At 44.7% G+C, this 22920-nt stretch overlaps 1 protein-coding gene across 3 annotated transcripts in view; it reads right to left on the reverse strand.

The window, feature by feature from the left end:
- Positions 1-480: 480 nt before the first annotated feature.
- The window catches only part of S1PR5 (sphingosine-1-phosphate receptor 5), a 72115-nt gene continuing 49675 nt past the window's right edge, over positions 481-22920 (reverse strand). For 2 of the 3 annotated variants that reach the window (XM_033923126.1, XM_033923125.1), the window contains exon 2: positions 481-2701. In XM_033923126.1, coding sequence (XP_033779017.1) covers positions 1160-2311 — 1152 coding nt within the window. In that variant the 5' untranslated portion in view covers positions 2312-2701 and the 3' untranslated portion in view covers positions 481-1159. Of the gene's footprint in view, positions 2702-9149; positions 9220-22920 lie in introns of those variants that run through there. The other variant, XM_033923124.1, reaches the window with a different exon arrangement.

The raw sequence follows: 22920 nt of genomic DNA on the forward strand, positions 1-22920 counted from the left end.
GGACAACTCCATCCTTTTTATATCTTTTTGAAGGTGTGGCCTCCAGAATTGTACACAATATTCTAAATGAGGTCTCACCAGAGTCTTATAAAGGGGCATCAATACCTCCTTTTTCCTACTGGCCATACCTCTCCCTATACACCCAAGCATCCTTCTAGCTTTCACCATCGCCTTTTCTACCTGTTTGACCACCTTAAGATCATCACAAACTATCACACCCAAATCCCGCTTCTCTTTTAATCAAGCAGACTAATTGGGTCCTGTGTTCCCCCCATGGCATGCTGGGAAACATAGTTCACATGTTCCCAGTCATTTCCCCTAAGAAATTAGTTTTGCCATTGAGCAGGCAGTAAGAGAAAACAGGACTGGAGCAGCCTGGTCAGTGGACCTGGGATGAGACGGCCACTGAGAGGCACTAGTTAAGAAGAGAGAGCATCCCTCCCACACCATTCCCTCTCCTCCCAAATAAAGCAACATAAGGAACAAATCTTTGTTTTATTTAAAAAAAATCTGCTATAAAAAATCTGTCACAGAAAAGGCACTTAATTTAATGAAGTCAAACTATTTACATTTAGAAGAGATGAGGGTAAATTACAGGGATTCAGGCACAAAGTAGTCCAGGGGCTCAGTTCACCATCATCCCAATGAGAATGCTTACATTGCTGGAGTGTGTGCATAAGAAAACACAAAACCACACGCACACACACGTTTCCCAGGGTAACCCCTCAGCTGGTATAGCTGTAGTTTCCCGGGGTAGTTCCTCCTTTAGGGAAGCGTGCCTTTGTGGCTGGTGTGGGTGTGTTTTCCAGGTAGCCACCAGGCCAAATACATCTTGTTTCAGTGTGCAGAGTTGCTGAATAACTTTGGTTCCTTGAGGGAAATGGCGTGCCCATCCAGGACTCTGAACTTCCACCCCGATGCACAGTGTCCACTGGAGTCCCTGCTCCATTCATGTCATAATTTGTACTGTGGAAACCAGAATGCACAGCAGGGGAGTGAGGTGGGGGGTTGTAAACTGCAAAATAAAGCCAGGTTGCTAAACCACATCCCCTGCAGGATCTTGGTCCCTTGGAAGTGCCTTGGTCTCCCTTAGGTTTCTTCAGGAATCTCATGTTAACACACGGAGAAATTAGCAAAGGCAGGGCTGTCCCACCAAGACTCAGCAGTTGGAGACTTTGGGCATCAGGGTTTTGATGGGAGTGGGGGTAGCATTCCCTGTGGACACAGTGGTTTCCAAGCCCTCATGCTTGTGAGAGGACTTCTCTGATTTCGTGGTACTGCACTCCAAAATTCCTAAGCGCTTGACCTGTCCATCCTCAGAGGTCAGGCACCAGCAGCACAAGAGCTTCAGAATGGCTCTCCTCATGTCCTTGCTGGTTAGAGTGTAGATGATAGGGTTGAGTAAGGAGTTGATCATGGCCAAGCCCAAGAAATAGTCAGCCTTGAAGAGGATGGAACAGGTCTGCACCTCACAGGAGATGTCAATGAGCAGCAGGAAGAAGAGGGGTAGCCAGCAGGCAATGAAGGTGCCTACCACGATGGTGACAGTCTTCAGCAGGGCCAGGTATTTCTGGGACTTCTTCAAGGCACCCTTGCGGAGGGTGCCCAGCCGTTGACTGTTGAGCTTGACAAGGCGGTAGATGCGGATATAGAGCGCCACGATGGAGACCAGGATGGCTAAAAAGACAGTGATACAGAAGAGGATGTAGTTCTTGGAATAGAGAGGCAGGATGGTGGAACACTCTGGGAGATTCTGGATACAGTTCCAGCCCAGGATAGGCAAGACGCCCAAGAAGAACGAGGCCACCCAACTGGCACCTATGAGCAAGAACATCCGACCCTTCTTGTCCCTGTGGTAGAGCTTCATGCGCACCATGGTAATGTGTCTCTCAATGGCAATGGCCAAGAGACTTAGGACGGAGGCTGCCAGGGTGACAAAGACTCCTCCCTCTCGAATGAACCACATCACCGGGGTCAGCCTGAGTGTGTTGGCCCCAGACATGATGATGTTGACTGTGTATGCTATGCCGGCGAGAAGGTCAGACAAGGTCAGGTTCCCCAACAGGTAATACATAGGCAAATGGAACTTCTTGTTCTGCCAGATGGCCAAAAGTACGATCAAGTTCTCTAGAACGATGAGGATGCAGATGATGAGGAAGACCATGGCATCGGCCTTCAAGCCCCCTCTGTAGCGGCTGGTGGCCAGCTTCCCTGTGTAGTTGTAGTGAAGTGAGATAATCTCATTGTTGTGGTACTCACGGAAGATGCGCACCAGACGGTTTGGTGGGGCCGCCCCTGTGATGAATTCCATGATTCACCTTCCAAGTCGGCCTCTGAGCTTCTGCATACAGCTACATGTTGCCAGGGAAAGAGTTGTGTGTGTGTGTGTCAGGGGTGGGGTGGGGGGAGAGATGGGAGCTGTTGCTGTCCCACGCTTGCAGCACTTCTTTTAAAGGTTTCCACCCTGCATCCCTCTTCTCCACCGTCACAAACAATTGTTCATTTCTTGCTTTCCTGCAGAGATTTATCTTAAATATATATTCTTCTGGACCTGTGTTTACAGTTGGTGTACTAGAACTTGCCAGCAGGTGGCAGAGCAGCTCTTCAGGCCAGGGCTGGATTTGCAGATATTCAACTGCGGTTAATCTTGTGGCAGAGCTTTTGAGCTGAAAACTGGGGGCTGTGGGATGTAGGGAGATAACTGCAAAACAGAAAAGAACAAGAGGTTAGTAAATCATAATTACACCCCTAATCTCACCCCCCCCAACAAAAAAAAGAGAAACCCCACAAAAGTCCACACTTTGATTTGCAGATGTTTCTGCCACTTCCAAATACTTCAAAAGTGGTTCTGTTCGTCTCAATCAATTCAGGTCAGATGTTGGCAGATCTGAACCAGGATTTGGACTGGGGCAAAAGGGGTTGGGGGATCTCCCTACCCAGCCCAGAAGCATAGTCCGGACCACTTTCAGGCCTCTGTCCCCTAATCCTCTGGTCTTATGCCTTATTTAGGTCTCACATTATAATTGGATCTACTGACTATGAAATGACCACTTTAGCACTTTGAAATGTAAAACATAACAGCTCTTCGGCTGACTGTGCTGTGTTCATGCATTATGCATTTGAGTGTGATACATGCATGGGATTCTGATGTACTGCATTGGCTGCCAATGGAGGCGCGGGTGAAGTTTAAGTTTGGTGGCTTCTGTTTTAAGCTTTTGTTTGGTTTAGCTCCCAAATATATAATTGAGCTTTTCTCTTTTGCAACCAACAAACTCGCATCTGAATTTTGGTTTTCTGCCTGTTAGAGGATGTAAACTTAAAAAACATCGTCAAAATCTTTTTTCATATCAAGCAGCGTTATGGGGTAAGAATCTAGAACAATTGCTTTAGCTTATGGGGAATTTAGGAGACATCGAAAAACATCTGTTTTCGAAGTATTTAGGCAACTAATTCGTAAAAATTTTATTATGCACTATTTTGATCATTTTAATGTCTCTAATTATTGGCTTTTAACTTTTTTAGTTCTATTCAACTTATTTTATTGTTTGTTTGTTTGTTTAACTATTGTAAACCACATAGAACTTTACGGCCTTGCGGTATATAAACTGATTCTTCTTCTTCTTCTCAGTTGTCTGTGTTGTGTTCATGCTTTATATATACCAGTGCAACACGTGCACAGGGCTCAGTCCAGCAACACCCCAGCCATTGTTTCCAGTTCTTTGGTGAAAGAGATAACCAGGTATGGCGGCAGGGCAGGTATGGTCAGTGTTATAGTGAGGATACCCCTCTTATTAAGTTTAATACATGTATGCCGCTCAAGACAATAATTGGATCAGTACAGCTCACAATTAAAGAAGTTGGACAAACCCTAGAATTACAGCATATAATTTAAATACTTCTCAATAAATCTTTAAAATGAAACAAAATTAAAAATAATCATAGAAACATGATGGACGCTAATGGCCCATCCAGTCTGCCCTTCCATAACATCCACTAGCTCCTCTTCTCTGTAAGAGATCCCACGTGCCTATCCCACACTTTCTTTAATTCAGACACAGTCTCTATCTCCACCACCTTTATCAGGAGACTGTTCACCCTTTCTGTAAAAAAGTATTTCCTTAGATTACTCCTGAGCCTATCACCTCTTCACTTCATCCTATGCCCTCTCATTCTAGAGTTTTCCTTCATTAATGCCATGGAGATATTTAAACATCTTTATTGTATCCCCTCTCTCCCATCTTTCCTCCAGAGCATTAACTGAATTTGTGAAATAACCAGGTTGTTTTTTTTTAGAAATTTATGGAATAGTGGTTAGCTAGATTGTAGACAAATAGACATTGTAATGAGAATATTTTTGCTTCTGCAATTGTCTGTTGCTTATTTTTGACTTATTTTTGCTTTAAATTGACTTAAGTGAAGTTCTTGAAAAAGTCAGTAAATAAATCCTAATTAATTAAAAAATTATATATATATATATATATTCTGCCATTTAACTACCTGATAAGGGAAGATTAATTCTAGTTCAGATTCGTATACAGTCCCTTTAGGTGAGGGGAACCGAAATCGTAAATAGTAACTAGAGCTGATTGCAAAACTTTTATCCAACATTATGATCAATGGAATTATATAGATCTTGGTTTAACCCAGGCCTCTCTCTACTTCTATATCTGCATGTACCGGAACAGGACTTGCTTATCCGCTCCTGTCCTAGCTACGATTATATTCATGCACTTTTCTGACTTAACGTGCAACTTTCTTGAAATGAGACCCCTCTTTCTTCTCTGTCTCTAGGTTCCATCTCCGCTTACCCCCGTGCTATGTATTAAGATACTTTAATGTGTGTTGACATCGTAATGTAGCTTACTAGGCCAAACTTTGTATCGTAATTTCAATATTTTTACTGTTGTAATGGACTGTTGGGTATATTTGCCTTATTCTTGCTTTGCCCAGCACTGGATGCAAAATAAATTCTATTACACAGTCCCCAGCCCTGTTATAAAAACAACCGCCTCACACACACCCAGTCCCCAGCCCGTTTCTCTATGGAAGGACATCAGGCAGACAGAGATGGGAGAAGGGGGTTGTGGGGAATTTAAAATGTCACCAGAAGTTCAAGCTCAGTCTTGCACAATGCAGATATCTGAAAGGGGTGTGAAAGGCTTTTGCAGAAGGATAGAGAGAGAAGAGGTTGAGGGAAGAGATTTTGCACAGCTCAGGGGGAAATGCATTTCCGTTTTTCCTTCTCCAGTCTTGCCCTGCATGATGTGGAGTCTTTCTCTCTCCCTCCCCACTTTCTCTAGCAGCCCCCTCCCACATGCAGTAAATAAACTCTGAACGTAGCCAGAAAGGAGACCTTTATGCCGTGATCCTCTTGGAAACCAGCACGTAACATCAGAATAAATCAATGTGTCGGCCTTCTCTGGACACCCTGCTTAGATTCCAGCACGGTTTCCATGCAGGAAGGGCCCATGATACAGTTTAGAAGCTCCTCCACCAGTTCCCAGGGCTAGTGGTGGGAAGAGAGTCTTGGCTCTCTTCTCTTTTCCTGTTTCTGTGGCTTGTTTAAAACTTTCTCACTTGGAAGACTGTTTCCCCAGTTCTGGATCCAACTTCAGAAGGGTTCTGGAAGTGGCTTCCGACATTAAAATACTCAGAGATACAAGATGAAAGGGCCAGCAGGATTTCAGATTAAAAATTGGGCTGTTAAACCATTATTTCTGAGATCATACCAAGCAACAGTTGTCCCCCCTCCAAGATGGCGGTCTGGGACCATTTTTTTCACCTCTTCACGCTGCACACACAGCCCTTGGTATAGTGCTGGGTTAAGCTCCGGGAGCAGCCGTGTTCATAGCAGCATCACAAATGACCTCATATGAAGGTGGAGATCTGATTAGTCCTTGCAATGTATGAATGTGATGTCATTCATATCATCATAACCAACAATGAGCCAATGAAGCTCCAGGTTGTGGCTCTCAATGTCCTTGCAAGTTGGCAGCTTAGACAAAAAGTCAAGTTTACACAAGAGTTTGGAAAGAAGAGCAGGAAACATGAGATCACGAGATACCAGGGAGCTCTAAGAAGATGCCCACCTGGCAGTCAGAGATCCACTTGGACGATGAGGCAGGTGGGATGGGACAACATGGTACACCAGGTGACAGGAGAAGAGAAAGATCCTTATTTCATTTTCATTTAAATCTGATATCCCAGATATAAATTTTTAAGCAAAGCAATTATTCAACAATAATCTAATCTAATCTACAATTTATTAATCGCACTATACCAAAAAGGTTCAAGGCGATTTACATTCAAAGAGGCCGTAAAATCTACAGGACACTACAAAAGCAATCAATAATTAAAAGATCATCATGACATGAATATTACAAGTCATATAAAAAAAGTTTTCAAATTTTTACGGAACCTTAAGTAGTTGATATCAGTCCTAATGTGAACAGATAGATTATTCCAAATTGTAATGGCAGCGTAAGCAAAAGAGGAGTTAAGCTGTTGTATATACCGTACTCCTCTAATCTGTGGAAAATAATAAAGTACCACATAATCTGGTGGAAGAATAATGCAAATGAGAAAAAAGCTAGATCAGTCTGTAATATACGATGAATTATGCAAGCTGATTTAAAGTTAACTCGCCTCTCAACCGATAACCAATGAAGATTTTTATACGCTAATCCAATGCAACACTTTCATATCTTTTTAGATCAAAAATTAATCTAACCGCAGTATTCTGGAACAATTGCAATGTTTTGATCAGTTTTGATGGTAAGTTAAAATATACAGAATTGCAATAATCAAGTTGAGGTAACAGTAACATCTGAACCAGTAGTGCAAAATGTTCAAAAAAACACGACTTCACTAGCCTGTTTCCTCATAATACATAAAATCTTCCTCCATAAATTAGAAATTTGATCTTCAAATGTAAGAGGAGTCTAAAAGAATACCCAAAACTTCAGTAAGCAGTGATGACAGAACATTGGCGGAGGAAGGAAGAGGAAGCTCAAAGTAGGCACTGCTTACAATCATCTCTAGCAAAGGGGTCACATACCAGACAGGGCTTTCATTCTGTTATGGTGGTTCAGTACTACAACATTGTCCCTTAAAGGCCATGGGATCTCCATCGTTGGAGCTTTATTAGACCAGATTCATAGCATGTTGGTCCTAGGTAGCACACAGGAGATAGAGGATGGACCAGATGGCCTCCAGAGGTCCCTGATTCTAGATAATCTTCTGGGGTCCTTTCAGCCCTATCTAGTGATTCAAGATCATTTTCTGAGGTCTTGTCCAGCCCTATCTGTCTATGATTCTAGAAGGTGGTTGGAAAGGAGTCCAAGAAGTCATCTTATTATACTTCTAGATCTAAATCTGGAGGTGCTTTTCAGCCTCATTTGTCCATTTCAAGATGTCCTGAGGTTGTTTCTGGTCCTTACTCTGATGAGGCCGTCCATGCAATGTGCAGCGGTGGCAAAAAGGGCAAACAGAATGCTAGGAATGATTAAGAAGGGGATCACGAACAGATTGGAGAAGGTTATCATGCCGCTGCACCAGGCCATGGTGCACCCTCACCTGGACTACTGCGTCCAGCACTGGTCACCATACATGAAGAAGGACACGGTACTACTCGAAAGGATCCAGAGAAGAGCGACTAAAATGGTTAAGGGGCTGGAGGAGTTGCCGTACAGTGAGAGATTAGAGAAACTGGGCCTCTTCTCCCTTGAAAAGAGGAGACTGAGAGGGGACATGATCGAAACATTCAAAATACTGAAGGGAATAGACTTAGCAGATAAAGACAGATTGTTCACCTTCTCCAAGGTAGAAAGAACGAGAGGGCACTCTCTAAAGTTGAAAGGGGATAGATTCCGTACAAACGTAAGGAAGTTCTTCTTCACCCAGAGGGTGGTAGAAAATTGGAACGCTCTTCCAGAGTCTGTTAAAGGGGAAAACACCTCCAGGGATTCAAGACAAAGTTGGATAAGTTCCTGCTAACCCGGAAGGTACGCAGGTGAGGCTGGACTCATTTAGAGCACTGGTCTTTAACCTGGGGGCCACCGTGTGAGCAGACTGCTGGGCACGATGGACCACTGGTCTGACCCAGCAGTGACAATTCTTATGTTCTTATGTTCTAGGCGACTCCCTTCCTTCCGAGCCCTCTCTGGATATATCTAGCTCTCATTCAAGACGGATCCTTCCAGCTCATGATTTCCGTATTTCTGGAATAAGTACATTGTAGGAAACAAGTCAAGAAACCATAGGATTACCTAGACATCCATCAATCCATCGCATGTCTCAATGAACATATTGGCCAATGTAATGGGTCAGCGAGGCTGCTTCCAAGGAAATATTACCCACTTCTAAAGCTGGTTTGCAAATTATGTGAAAAGTTTAGGGAGGAAAGAGATTGACTATATGACTAAGTTATGTTGTAGTTTGATATGTGAAGTATGAAGTCATGGGAGCGAGTAGAAGACGCGAGTGGGACAGACCCAATGGCTGCAACATGGGACATCTCACAATGGGGGACAAAGTAGCATTCAAAATTGATTTTGCATTTTTTTTTAAAACGCTGAACCACACCCTTTAGAGAAGAGGTTAATAGGCAAAAGTTAATCGAGTCAGGATGACCTCCACAGAGTTACAGATCTGTCGCCAGAATTTCCTTCTAAATAAAGATTAGATCTTTTTTCCATTTTATGAAGGTGCAACATTCTTTCCTTCCCCTATAAAACTTCCTCCATGTCTAAGTCCGTTAATACTGTGCTGGAAGCCCCATTTCCAAGGATTCCACATTTTGAGGAAAGGTGATTTTTGAAGAGCTCCATCAGGTGTTTGCAGAGATTGAGATAAACCATCTCTCTGTCTACCATTCAGACAAAGAAACACATTCCATCCAAGCTTAGCAATGCAAGATTCCCCTCTCCCTTTAAAGAGCATCTTTACACAGTCCCTGACATGTTCCTCCCTAAAGGAAATATTCCGTTATAAGAACACCTTATAAGAATCTCTTTTCCCAGCCCCCCCTCAAGTATGTTCCTCTTTGTAATCCCCCTTAAAAGACCTTTTCATCTCTCTTGCAACCACAGCCGAAGCCCCTCTTGTGCTTTGCAACAGGAATCAGACAAGGGAAGTTTCTTTGCACTTACCCAGGCACACTGGAGGAGAGAGCCGGACCGAGGTCCTGTGGGATCCTTCTGGTTTGGGCGTAGGAGCAGACTGGAGTCTAAAAAGCAAGGCTCAGCCTGGTGGAGGGGTTGGACCAGAGTCAGAGGCAGGACCTGGCCCATAGCCAGTGCAGAGAGCCCTGTCATTCTCAGACAGCACACAACATATCATTAGAGCGGAACATATTAGCCAAGAGTTCTCAATTCAACGCTGAAACGCTCCTTTTTACTTTAAGGGGGAGAGTGTAATCTTCACCTTCCTTTTCCTAGGAAAGGGGAACAGAGGAAAAGGAAGGTCTTTTCCTATTCCTGTCTTGCACATATGGGGCTAAATGTGCAGGCTTCACTGAAAAAAACCCAAGTCAAGATGGGGGGGGGGGGTCATTGAGACAATACAATTTGCAAGCAAATGTTTCTTGTTAATTTTGTGTTCCTGCTGCTCTAAGCCCACCCGGGCGAAACCCCACAGAACTAGTTCTGAATGTTTCCTTCCTTTAGGGTCCTCAGCTGCTGGCCAAGTTCAGGAAAACCATCCCTTTGGTAGCCAGGAATGATTCTTAAGCCTAAGTTCAGGAGCTGGTATTAAGGGCTTCACAGGTCAGTCAAATTCTCCCTCCTCTGTCCTCCCCTCCCCGGTCAAGGGTGAAAAAGGGGTGATGAATGTCCCTGGGCTGGATTTAAGCAGCCTTGTATTCTCCCCCTTTCTCTTCCTCTGTTAACTATGAAGCCCATAGGCCCTTCCATTAAGAGTTTGATAATTAAACTCAAGAATCATGTTCCCTCCATCACTGCCCTTCTTCATAAAATGTAGTGCAATAGCTCTTCGCTGCCCCTCAGAAGTTGCTTCTCCAGGTAAGTACATAGTCTAACGGTTAAGTCAGCCCTGCCCCAATGTTCAGTCCATTTGTAGTTCTGATGACACTTTCTTTCCCTAAGAAAAATGAAACTATAAGTCTATGCATGCAACAGGATAAACTCAGAACTGGATCAACCCTGTCACAGAATCTGGAGCCAGCTGGTAATATTATTAATATCTCATCTATTGCTTTTACCATACGTTCCACAGCCACCAATACCACCAGCACACAGCACTCCCCTCCCCCCCAATCAGGAGTCTTTCCTGTATAATAGATTCTCAATCCAGTCAGATTTTCAATACATGAGAAAGATCTGCATGCACTGCCTCTGTGGTATGTAAATTGATCTCATGCATATTCATTGTGGACATCCTGAAAACTTGACTGGCTGGGACATAAAATTCTCCATCAGCCTGGTCTTATCCCGTCACTATGACAATGCAAGAACTCCACACAGGCTAGTAAATTCTCTGCTGCCAAGTCACCCCTATCCTGGAGGAAAAAGTTTAGCCAGTCCTAATTTTGAATTTATAGCTCAATACAGTGTGGGATTTGTAGTCCCTGACTCTACCACTGCTGCTGATCCTCAGAGCTTTCAAATTACTCAGTTCCATGAGGGAGATTTTTATGCCAATCTTGGGTTTCTGACCACCCTATCCTGATGTATTCTGGGATCCGCAGCCCTGCTATCAATCAGATACTACCAATTCCACACTGCTTTGGATGCAAGATCAAAACCAGGACTGGCCTGAAAAGTTTCCATCCTGGAACTGGGTAAATCGGAAACTCTGGATAAGGTGTCCTCTGTGTTGCTTGCCTGTGCTGAGATCCCCCAGTTCCCAGGCAGTCACCATGCAGATAATGCGTGTGATCCATGAGAATTCAAAGCTCAGAAAATTAAAGTGAGGTTGGGGGGAGGGGGGGTGAGAAGACCCAGACAACTTATTCAAACAGCATCTGAATGGGGAGAGAGTGGCAGAGTCTGGCATTTTCAGACTTAAATGAGAGGACAGAACAAAGAGAAACCCAGCAACCTCTCCCCCACTAACACATGCACATTCCCTAATACAGGCTTATCCCCACATTCCTGTCCATTTGTGTCACCCGGAGATGGTAAGGGGTGAAGAGCCATAATTTGGCACTGCAGACTAGGGGAAGCCACTCAAACTTTCAAGCTTGATAAATTGATGCTGCCATGGAAACCAACTTCTCCATTCTCCCTCCCCTCACAAAGCCTCTTATGGCTCTGAGCAGTAGCCATTCCTCCATGGATGTTCTCGTTCCTAAGAGCAGGGGTTGGGTATGTTCTGGGGAGGGAGGGAGGGATTGCAGGGAACATTCAGAGCCAGGACAATGGTGGCTAAGAACTTGAGAGATGTGTTGAAGAGGCAGCAAGTGAAGTTCAGTGAACCTCCACACAGATAGACCTTGGAGGGTTGGTGCTTTGTGGTGCTTCTGTCACTAGAATGGACCAAGCCTATGGTTCCAAATGACCAGCTGGGATGCTTTTGGCTCCACCATAGAGGGTCTGATTCTACAAAGTCATGATGAGGCCTGGATGCAGAGTTGATAATGACTGATAAAGAGCCCCAGGCCCATTAGCTCTCCCTCTCTAGTCCTCTACCATGTGAAGAGATAGGTGGTAGACGTGGCGGGGCATTTGCGATAGGGTGTCTAAATCCAACTTTGGACATTTCCCGTAAGGCATCCAAACCTGGTAGCGGAGAAGCGGCCATTTTCAAAACCGCTAGACGTCCAAAAATTTTTTGGGGAAAATCGTCTACTTTGACATCTTGGCTATCAACCTTAGGCACCTAACTTTGTTCACCTTTTTAACCACAGAAACGTCCTAGTTCAAAATGTCCGAATCCAGACCATTTGGATGTGGTAGGGGCCAGCATTGCTGTGAACGTCACAAAAAGGGTGCCAGAAGTACATCTCGCCATAACCCCCTTAAAATGTATGGTGAACCCTCCAAAACTCTCCCAAAACCTACTGTACTCACCTGTCTACCACCTCAATAGCCCTTATGGCTGCAGCTGGCACCTACTATATATGGCAGTATAGTAGGGCTTTGGTGGGATTTGGGGGGCTCTCACTTTCCACCATACATGTACTTGTTAGAGTGTCTTATGGGCCTGGGTCCTCCTCTCCATGGTTCACTAGCCCACCTAACCAGGCTACTGTTGTTCTAGAGACAGGTATGTACTGTTTCAGATTTTTTTTTTTGGGGGGGTGGGAGGGCATCAGTGACCATCGGGGAAGTGTGAGGGGTCATTGCTAAATCCCTTCAGTGGTCATCTGGTCGGTTTGGGTATCTTTTTAGCACTGAGACGCTTTTAAAACAGGTCTAGCTCCGAATGTCACAATTTCATCCAGGACGTCTTGGGAAAGGTTTATCGCCGCAAGACATCCGAGTCTAAGCCTGCCCGTAACATGCCTCCCAAGATGTCCAGAAAGACAGTTTTGAAAATCGGCACTGGGACATCCAAGTGCTGATTTCTGTCGTTCGTGAATGTCTTAGTGACATTTTCAGCTGATAATTTAGGCTCCCAAGTTCAGCGGAAAATAGACACAACTTAGGTGAGTACATTTAAGAGTTTAGCTGTTTTTTAATATTGACCTACCACGAGACACTGGGTCAGAGGGAAGAGTGTCCCCTAACACTATGCTGGGGGTCAGTCATCTTTGCCACCACATTCAAAAAAGTTCATTGCAGTTGTACATCATTGGTTATGATGTTCCGAAATTCCCCCGTCCACACACACACACTTTTTACCGAAGCGTAGCTTGGTTTTCAGCGCCAACTGCTATGGTTTTGTAAAAGGGGGAGGGGGTTATTAAATGAATAACATTTAAAATAACACAGGAATAATTAAAAGTCCTTCATGGCCGTATTTTGTCTTTACAATTGCTGCATCAGGAGCATGAAACAACCAAAAGGTGTGATCACAAAGCTTCACCTATTGGATAAGCTTCGCCGCTCTCCTTAACAGTAGCAGCTGCAACAGCTTGTGGTGAATTTCATACCTTTTTTTTTATGTGGTGAATAAATTCCTGTGAAGCGACTGACCTTTTTGGTTCCTTATGGCTCTGCTTTTGTGTCTCCTAGCCTGGATTTTGCAGATCGATTGCCCGTTTGTTTTCCTGGCACTTTTCTTTGAGGACAATGGCAGGAACATGCTTGAGAGGTCAGATTAAAGATATGGGGACTGCTGTCGCTCTGGGTCTGGGATTTTATCTTGCAAGTTTTCATAGTTTAGGCTGGGAAATTTCAAGGCGATACCAGGAAGTATTTCTTCACCGAAAGGGTGGTTGATCGTTGGATTGGTCTTCCACTGCAGGTGATTGAGGCCAGCAGCATGCCAGATTTTAAGAAAAAAATGGGATAGGCATGTGGGATCTCTTGGGGGATGAAGTTAGGAGGGTGGGTCATTAGAGTGGGCAGACTTGATGGGCCGAGGCCCTTTTCTGCCGTCATTTTCTATGTTTCTAAGCATCCAAAATTAGACTCCTAATTCCTTTGAAAATCAGTCATGCAGTGTTTGGAAACGGTGGTGTAGCGAGGGTGAAAGGTGCCTGGGGTGGTAGCACCCCCCCCCCCTTCCCTATACCTCTAGTTGAAGTTGTTGTTCGCAGCAGTCAACAGTGTGCTCCTTGCGACCCCGTCGGCTTTTCCTCTGATGTCACTTCCTTTGTGCGGTACCCGGAACTGACATCAGCAGGAGAGCCACTGTTTGGAAATTGTCTTGTGTGCAGGCTTTACAAAAGAGTGCGTCTCTCTGCAGAAAGGAAGACATACTCAAGAACATAAACAAGAACTTCAAAATGCAGACGAGAATGCGGCACTCCCAGGTCCAAACGATCCCTAACCAGATCCCATGTCTCCTCTTCCCCCAGGATTATACAGTGGTTTTCCCTGTTCATTCTTTGGAATGTCTTTGGGTTTTCTTCCTCTTCTTTCTTTATCTTTTGCTCAGTACAAGAGGAAACGCATTTCTGTTTCTCATCTTTCTCCAAGATTATCCAGACTTTTTTCCTGCTCATTCTTTGCAGGGGATCTTTGATATTTTGTTGTAATCTTCTCTGCATTTTGCTCAGTATAGCAGGAAATAACATTTCTGGTTCTCTGTTTCTCCAGCAAGATTACCAGACAGAAACTGACCTATTTTGGACATGTGAAGAGGGCGAGTTCACTAGAAAAGGATGGTCAGTGGTCAAAGGAAGCAGAGGAGACCAAAAGCCCATTGGTTGGATACCCTCAAGAATGACACGGGAATGAACATTAAGCGATTGAAGGAAGCCATGGAAAGCAGGGAAGCATGGCGAGGACTGGCCTAAACAGTATCCAAGGGTAAATAGTCGTAGTATTTTCTCCAATATTGCACTGTGTGCAGAATCTGGCTTCTTGAGGTTTCCTGACAGTTTTTGTCTGCCTGGTGAGGATTTATTTGTGTTCTGTGTGGTTAATTTAGATAGGGAATAGGATGTGTGTAGTTTCTGAATAGGGATCTCTCTCTCAGTCCAGCCTCTTCTCTTTACCCAGTATGAAATGTCTTGGTGTAATGAAGTCGTAATGTTTGTGGTGTTGCTGTGTGAATCTCAGCAGTTAATGCTCTTATGATGTGGCAGATTTAGTCCATAGATTCGGAGTTTGACTTTTGCTGGATTTGGTGATAATTCCTTTTTTTTTTTTTCTGCTTATGTAAATATAGCTCCTTTCCAGTAATCGTTATCTGTAGGTAGTGAGAGCAGACGAACATGACAGGGCTTGTGTTACACACCTCAGGTATTCTGGCACAGCAAAGATTTGGTAACTTCAGCCACCCACCAAGTTGTCTTTTGTCCCCAGAAAAGTGCCAGGTCCCATTGGACCTTCCCGCTGCATCCAGACTCCATTCCACAATGGACCTTCTTCTTGGATAAGGTAGGGGGAAGGGAGCTTGAAAGTGCTAGTAGAAAGGGCTACAGCCAGGACCTAATGTCACCCGAGTTCTGAATAGTCTTGGTACATGATATGACCTGATACACCTTCTCCACTCCCACCACTATCTACCCAGAATGAGCAGACTTTCCATTTCTCAGGCTTGTCACTTTTGTAAGCAGACCCAGGAATGAGGTGCAGTTCTGCAGTAGCAGTCGGTGCTACAGGGAGGAATGAGGTGCACCAGCAGAGCTGTGTGTGCGAGGGTCTCAGTACTGGAATAGCAGGGGGTGATGCAGAGCAGGAACGAGGTGCATCGGCAGAGCTGTGTGCGAGGGTCTCAGTACTGGAATAGTAGGGGGTGATGCAGGGCAGAAACGAGGTGCATCAGCAGAGCTGTATGTGTGAGGGGCTAGTACTGGAATAGCAGGGGGTGATGCAGGGCAGAAACGAGGTGCATCAGCAGAGCTGTGTGTGTGAGGGGCTAGTACTGGAATAGCAGGGGGGTGATGCAAGGCAGGAACGAGGTGCATTGGCAGAGCTGTGTGTGCGAGGGTCTCAGTATTGGAATAGCAGGGGGTGATGCAGGGCAGAAACGAGGTGCATCAGCAGAGCTGTATGTGTGAGGGGCTAGTACTGGAATAGCAGGGGGGTGATGCAAGGCAGGAACGAGGTGCATTGACATGAACAGGTGTCTGCAGGTGTGCAGAGGGAGACTAAGAGTCAGCAGAAGGTGTGTGTATGTGGCTCTTAGTTGTTCTTTTATTGTACAAACCACAGAGTAACAATGCCGCATTTAATAGGGAATGAATAGACTTTGCTGACCCATTAATTCTTACAAAAGCATGAGCGAGGTTTCTTGGGGTGGAGGCTGCAGAGTCTGGGGTGTGGCTTCCTTAAAACATGCCATGACTTCAGCTTTATCTTCCCACTATCTATTTTTTACTCCTCTGGTTCCCCCCCCAAAGGAAAATCAAAGAGACTGGCTTTCCCTTCTTGATTAACTGAGCCTCCTACACAGGAGTGGCCAACCTCACAACCCAGTTGGGTTTTCAGGATTTCCACAATGAGGATGCACGAGATCAATTTGCATAAAAAGGAGTCAGTACCTCCAAATCGATCTCATGCATATTCATTGGAGAAATCATGAAAACCCAACTAGTTTGCAGCCCTTGAGGGCTGAGGTCATCCTCCCCTGCTCCAACACATAATTGCCAACTTCCAGTTCCAGCACATTTTCAGCCAGTCCAGGATTTATGACGGCTCCATCGTGTTGCTCTACGGCACTTGAAGCATTTATTTCAAAGGGCAAAATGTAGGACTGGAAATGCCACACTGCTATGGGATGCAAGTTCAAATCCAGAACCGGGCTAAAATATCTCTATGGTATAGGAACTGGGGAAATTGGAAATGATGGGGAAAAAACAATAAAGCGAGGGAGGGGGACAGAGTAGCACCAATAGGATTTATTAAAATTAAACATAAAACCAATGATATACATAAAATGAAAGACACAGAGCACACGTCATTAAATAATAGAAATGAACAAAGAAAAGAAAAACTCAGTAGAGTGGCAGAACTGTGCTTGATGCCTTAAAAGTAAATGATGGTAACACGCCATCAAAATTTATAAAAAAGAAAACCTGGGACTAGTAAAAAGCCTAGAAGTACATGGAAGCCAGGTGGTCTTCAGGGGGGTCCAGTGATGCCAGGGAAGAGGAGAGGCACCGGCGCACTGCCTACCCGATATCAAAGCACCTAATATCTGGAGTGTCTTCTTTGTGGGTCAGAAGGAAGGTGGATCACAGGACATCACCACGAGAGAGAGAGAGGGAGAGGGAGAGATGGGAAATGCTCTATTATATCCAGCACAGGGGCTGTGATTCATTCTGTCTGGGAACACATCTGCAAAAAATAGGTTCCTCCTACTTAGATTAAATCCCTAACTGAATCAAATTTAAAAGCAAATAGAAACATTGCAGAAATGGGCTTTCCGGTATGGAAGAAACATACTGCCAGCCCCCCAGGTCTCCCAAGGAGGTGCCGAGAGCTGTGCAAGAGAGTTGGGGCTGCAAATTTCACATCCCCTCCAATGTCTCTCCTGCAGTGGTTATGGTGCAGTTGGGGACATCGGGTGTGATTCCAGCTTGGGATGCTCCTGATCTGTTTTGGCCACAGACCTGGGGGAAGCCACTGCATGGAATGTTGCTACTCCTTGGGGATTCCACCTGGAATGGTGTTACTCTTGGGTTTTGGCCAGGTACTAGGGACCTGGATTGGCCACCATGAAAACGGACTACTGGGCTTGATGGTCCATTGGTCTGACCCAGTAAGGCTATTCTTATGTTAATCTAAGCTTGGTCTTGAAGCAATGGAGGGTTGTGACTGGTCCAAGACCACAAAGAGCAGCAGTGGGATTTGAACCCTGGCTCCTCCACTATAAGTGAGTGTAGTGGGATCAGACCTTGATCTGCTGGTTAACATGCAATGAGATTTGTGACAGTGGTAGGATCACACCTGGGTTGGCTGGTTTACTGCGGAGTGCCTGCCTCAGCATCCTGAGGTTGCGAGTTCGACTCCCACTGCAGCTCCCTGTGACTGCTTTGATTGTAACCACACAGAAAAAGCAGTGTATCAAGTCCCATCTCCCTTTACTAGATCTGTGCTCCCAGCCCGGAGTCACACAGCGAGTAGTGAACACCTGGAACGCTCTCCATGACTTTACTAGAGGTAAATTGTGCCAAACGAATCTGATTGAATTCTTTGACTAGGTGGCCAGAGAAATAGATCAAGGAAGTTATGCTAGATATAATTTACTTAGATTTCAGCAAAGCCTTTGACACAGTTCCTCATAGAAGGCTCTTGAACTTCATGGACTGAAGTTAGGACCCAAAGTTGTGAACTGGTTATAAACTGGTTGACAGACAGGCATCAGAAGGTGGTGGTTAATGGAATTTGCTTGAAGGAAAGGTGGGTAGTGGAGTCCCTCAAGGATTGGTGCTGGGGTCGATCCTGATCAATACATTTGTGAGCGACATTGCTGAAGGGTTAGAAGGAAAGGTTTGCGGATGAAACCAAGATTTGTAACAGAGTGGACACCCCGGAGGCAGTGCAAAACATGAAAAAGGATCTGCAAAAGTTAGAGGAATGGTCTAATATCTAGCAACTAAAATTCAATGCGAAGAAGTGCAGAATGATGCATTTGGAGGGTAGAAACCCAAAGGAATCATATGTGCTGGGAGGTGAGTCTGATAAGCACCAACGGAGAGAGGGACCTTGGGGTGATTGTGTCTGAGGATCTAAAGGCGTCTAAACAGTGTGATAAGGCGGTGGCTGTAGCCAGAAGGATGCTAGGCTGTATAGAAAGAGGAGTAACCAGCAGAAGGGCGGAGGTGCTGATGCCCCTGTATAGGTCATTGGTGAGGTCGCTCTTGGAGTATTGTGTTCAGTTTTGGAGGCCGTATCTGACAAAGGATATAAAAAGACTTGAAGCGGTCCAGAAAAAGGCAACAAAAAAAGTATGAGAAGAGACTGGAAGACCTAAATATGTATGCTCTGGAGGAGAGGAGGGACAGGGGAGATATGATACAGATGTTTAAATACTTGGAAGGTATTAATATAGAACCAAATCTTTTTCAGAGAAGGGAAAATGAGAAAACTAGAGAGCATAATTTGAGGTTATGGGGAGGAAGACTCAGGAGCAATGTTAGGAATTTCTTTTTTCACGGAGAGGATGATGGATGCCTGGAATGCCCTCTTGGTGGAGAGGAAAACAAGTGATGGAATTCAAAAGAGCGTGGGATGAACACAGAGAATCTCTAACTAGAATTTGAATGGGCAAATGTTCATGGTCTGAATCCCCAAAAGTAGATGGTTTGGATAGGCTAGGGTGAACTTCAATGGCAAATCCAGTAGCTAGAACTTAAGGACAGTGCTGGGTGGACTTTTAAGGTCTGTGGCCCAGAAGAAACAAAGGAAAAAGACAATTTAATCATGAAATTGTAATGCGTGTAATTATAGGGCAGACTCAAGTCTTTATCTGCTGTCATTTGCTATGTTACTATGTAAAACTCCTTCCTCTTAAAAAAAATAAAAATAAACACCGTCTGAACTTTGTACTCTGGTTCCACTCTGCAGTAATGGAGTATGTAAAAAACAACAACAAAAAATCCATACTATATACCAATAGTATAAACACAGATGAGTGAGAAGTTACAGAGCTAATTGCCGAGGTTTAACTGGTAATGCCTTAATAAAAATGAAAATAGATTTTATTGAAATGTTTTTCTTATTTAAAATGCACATCGGGGAAGAAAGTGTACTAAGGGTTCTCAAGCAGGTTAGAACTTGATGGTGAGTTTATTTTAACTAGCGAGTTTGAGGGTGAGGAAGACAAGGAACCAAAAGTGCATTTATTGTAAGAAAATCCCATTTCCAGCTGTTCCAGGGTCTCTGTCAAATCCTTTAAAACTCTGACAGGAGATGGCAGTGGAATAGGCAAATATCTGTCTATACATATATATTTTCTAACTAGGAAAGTCATGTTACCCCAGCCCTTCCCCCTACCACCAGTTCTCAGGATGGTGGGAGCAGGAAAATCATGAAAATGTCAAGTTCACCCGACTACCTCAATAAATCAGGCAGCACTGGCTGAAGGTCACAGAGAGGGTGTGGGGAAGGGGTGGGTGTTGTGGTTGTGATGGGGGGGGGGAATTTCCTTCTTAATCATAAAGCCATCAAATAAGGGTCAGCCCTTTCTGAGATGGTGAAACGAGGCTGCCAGCTGGCTCTTGTGTTCAGTGTGTTTTCTCATCCAGTCCTGTGTTTAATCTCCCAGTGCATGCTGGAACATGTAGTTCTAGTTTCACTCCACTTGATTTTCTAAGCAATTTAAATAGCCTGGAGCAGTGGCGTAGTGAGGGTGAGAGGCGCCCGGTTTCGGTGGGGCCCCACCCCCATCTGCTAGGAGCACGCTGCTTCCCTTCCCCCGAGCCTCTGTAACGTTCCTGGCGTGAGCAACAACCCCCAAGCTGCTGTTGCACCAGCGCCGGCTCTTCCTCTAACATCACTTCCTAGGCAAGGGGCCGGGAAGTGACATCAGAGGAGGAGCCGACGCTAGTGCGACACCAGGTTGGAATGTAAAAGGGAAGGGAAGCGGTGCGCATGCGTGGCAGAGGAGGACGGGTGCCTGTACCCTCACCAAGATGGTGTCCGGAACGGACCTGGAGAGGCTCCTGGCCATTTAAATCACTTGTCCATGGCTAACTGGATACCAGTGAATATTCACAGCGCCTGAGCTGAAAGGGTCTAACTTATGGGCATTTTAGGAAAGGAGTTGGCTCTAACTGCATTAAAAAGCTTTCCTATCTTTAAAAGATTACGAGATTGCTCTCATTTATGGATAACTAGAAGTACGCCGGCACCCCCACCTCTTCTCATTCCTCTCCCCATACCTCTAGTTGAAGTTTTTCGTGGTGGCCAATAATGTGTTCTTCGCTACCCTGCACTTCCGGGTGCCACTCAGAGGGAGAGCCGACGGGGTTGTGAGGAGCACGTTATTGACTGCCGCGAACAACAACTTCAACTAGAGATATGGGAGAAGGGGGGGGGGGGCGCAAGTGGCAGGAAGGAGTGGGGGAGGAGCACGCACCACAGGCGGGAGCAGAGGATGGAGACAAGGGCGGGGGACTGACAAGAACTAATGTGCAATGTTTGACATTGCATCCAGTTATACATTTTTTACAGGATTGACCTGGGAGGAGCATGTTTTGGAGACCAGAATCTCAGGAGGAGTCCAGGGACCTAAAGATTCACCTAGGTCAGGGGTGGGCAATCAGGGTCCTTGAAGGCCAGAACGCAGGTGGGTATTCAAGATTTCCGCAATGACTATGCATGAGATCTATTTGCATACAATGGAGGCAGTACAAGCAAATCGATTTATGCATAGTCATTGGAGAAATCTTGAAAACCCGACTGGATTGTGGCCCTTGAGGACTGTGGTTGCCCACCCCTGACCTAGGGCACATAAGACTTTAGCACAGGGCTTTGGAGTTGCGGGTGGTAATTTTGTTATGTGTTATGCTGTTAAGTAGAGCTTTTATTCCGCCAACTCCTTCAAGCAAAAGTCTGAAAGCAGATCACAACTGGTTATGCTAAAAAAAAATCCAAGAGAAAAATTATAGTAAAAAAAAAACACCCCATAATAGATATTTCCTAAATAAATAAGTTTTTTAAACTACAACAAAACTATTATAAAAAATAAAATTATGGAACACATAGACAAACATGGTTTGATGGGACGGAATCAGATTGAGTTCAGCCAAGGGAGATCTTGCTTCACCTATTTGCTACATTTAAGAACATAAGAATAGCCTTATTGGGTCAGACCAATAGTCCATCTAGTCCAGGGGTCTCAAAGTCCCTCCTTGAGGGCCGCAATCCAGTCGGGTTTTCAGGATTTCTCCAATGAATATGCATGAGGTCTATGTGCATGCACTGCTTTCAATGCATATTCATTGGGGAAATCCTGAAAACCTGACTGGATTGCGGCCCTCCAGGAGGGACTTTGAGATCCCTGATCTAGTCCATCTTCGCAGAGGCCAATCAAAGTCACAAGTACCTGGCAAAACCCCAAATAATAGCAGCATTCCATGCAACCGTCCCATGTCTGTCGCAACAGCAGACAATCGACCTTTCCTCCAGGAATTTGTCCAAACCTTTTTTTAAAACCAGGTACAAAACTGCTCTCATCACCACATCCTCTGGACGATGCGTTCCAAAGCTTAACTATTCTCTGAGTGAAAAAATATTTCCTTCTATTGCTTTTAAAAGTATTTCCCTGTAACTTCATCGAGTGTCCCCTAGTCTTTGTAATTTTTGACGGAGTGAAAAATTGATCCACTTGTACCCGTTCTACTCCACTCAGGATTTTATAGACTTCAATCCTCTCTCCCCTCAGCCGCCTCTTTTTCAAGCTGAAGAACCCTAACCTTTTTAGTCTTTCCTCATACGAGAGGAGTTCCATCCCCTTTATCATCTTTGAACTTTTTCTAGTTCTGGTATAGCTTTTTTGAGCTAAGGAGACCAGAACTGAATGCAATACTCATACCATTTGAGCGATACAGAGGTATTATAACATTCTTAGTCTTGTTAACCCTCCCTCTTCTAATAATTCCTGGCATCCTGTTTGCCTTCTTGGCCGCCGCTGCAACACATTGAGCAGAAGGCTTCAGCGTATTGTCTACCATGGTACCCAGATCCTTTTCTTTAGCACTGACCCCCAAGGGGGTCCCTAGCATCAATAACTATGATTTGGATTATTCTTCCCAATGTGCATCACTTTGCATTTGTCCACATTAAGGAATCCTTTTACTAAGGCAGGCTAAACAATTTAGCGTGCCTTAGTAAAAGGACCCCTAAATTTCATCTGCCATTTTGGATGCCCAGTCTTCCAATTTCCTAAGGTCTTCCTGCAGTTTTGAACAGTTTAATGTCATCTGCAAATTTAATCACCTCACTCATAGTTCCAATTTCTAGATAAGTTGAATAGCACCAGTCCCAGCACAGATCCCTGTGGCACACCACTATTTACCCTCCTCCACTGGAAAAAAAAATGGCCACTCAACCCTACCCTGTTTTCTGTTCGATAACCAGTTCTTAATCCACAATTGAACATTACCCATTCATTGATATTTGCCAGTCCTAAATAAATGATACAGGTCTCATGTTTCTATCAGTAACAAAAGAGATGGAACTTCTGTACCACCTCCTCGAGTCTCAGAAGAGTACAAAGTTCAGTATTTCATATTCTTTATGTAACCTATTAAACATTGCTCCGTCCCCCAATCCCATTATCAGACACCTTCCTCTCCTCCCCAGAACCTCTTAGGATGAGCAGAAGCTTTGTCCTGCCCTTTCCTGTAAGAGATATTTAACTAACCCTGGCCTTACCTTCTCTCAGTGCGGAGCTATC

This window comes from Geotrypetes seraphini, chromosome 16, assembly GCF_902459505.1.
Source record: "Geotrypetes seraphini chromosome 16, aGeoSer1.1, whole genome shotgun sequence".
In the NCBI taxonomy this organism is placed as follows: Eukaryota; Metazoa; Chordata; class Amphibia; order Gymnophiona; family Dermophiidae; genus Geotrypetes; species Geotrypetes seraphini.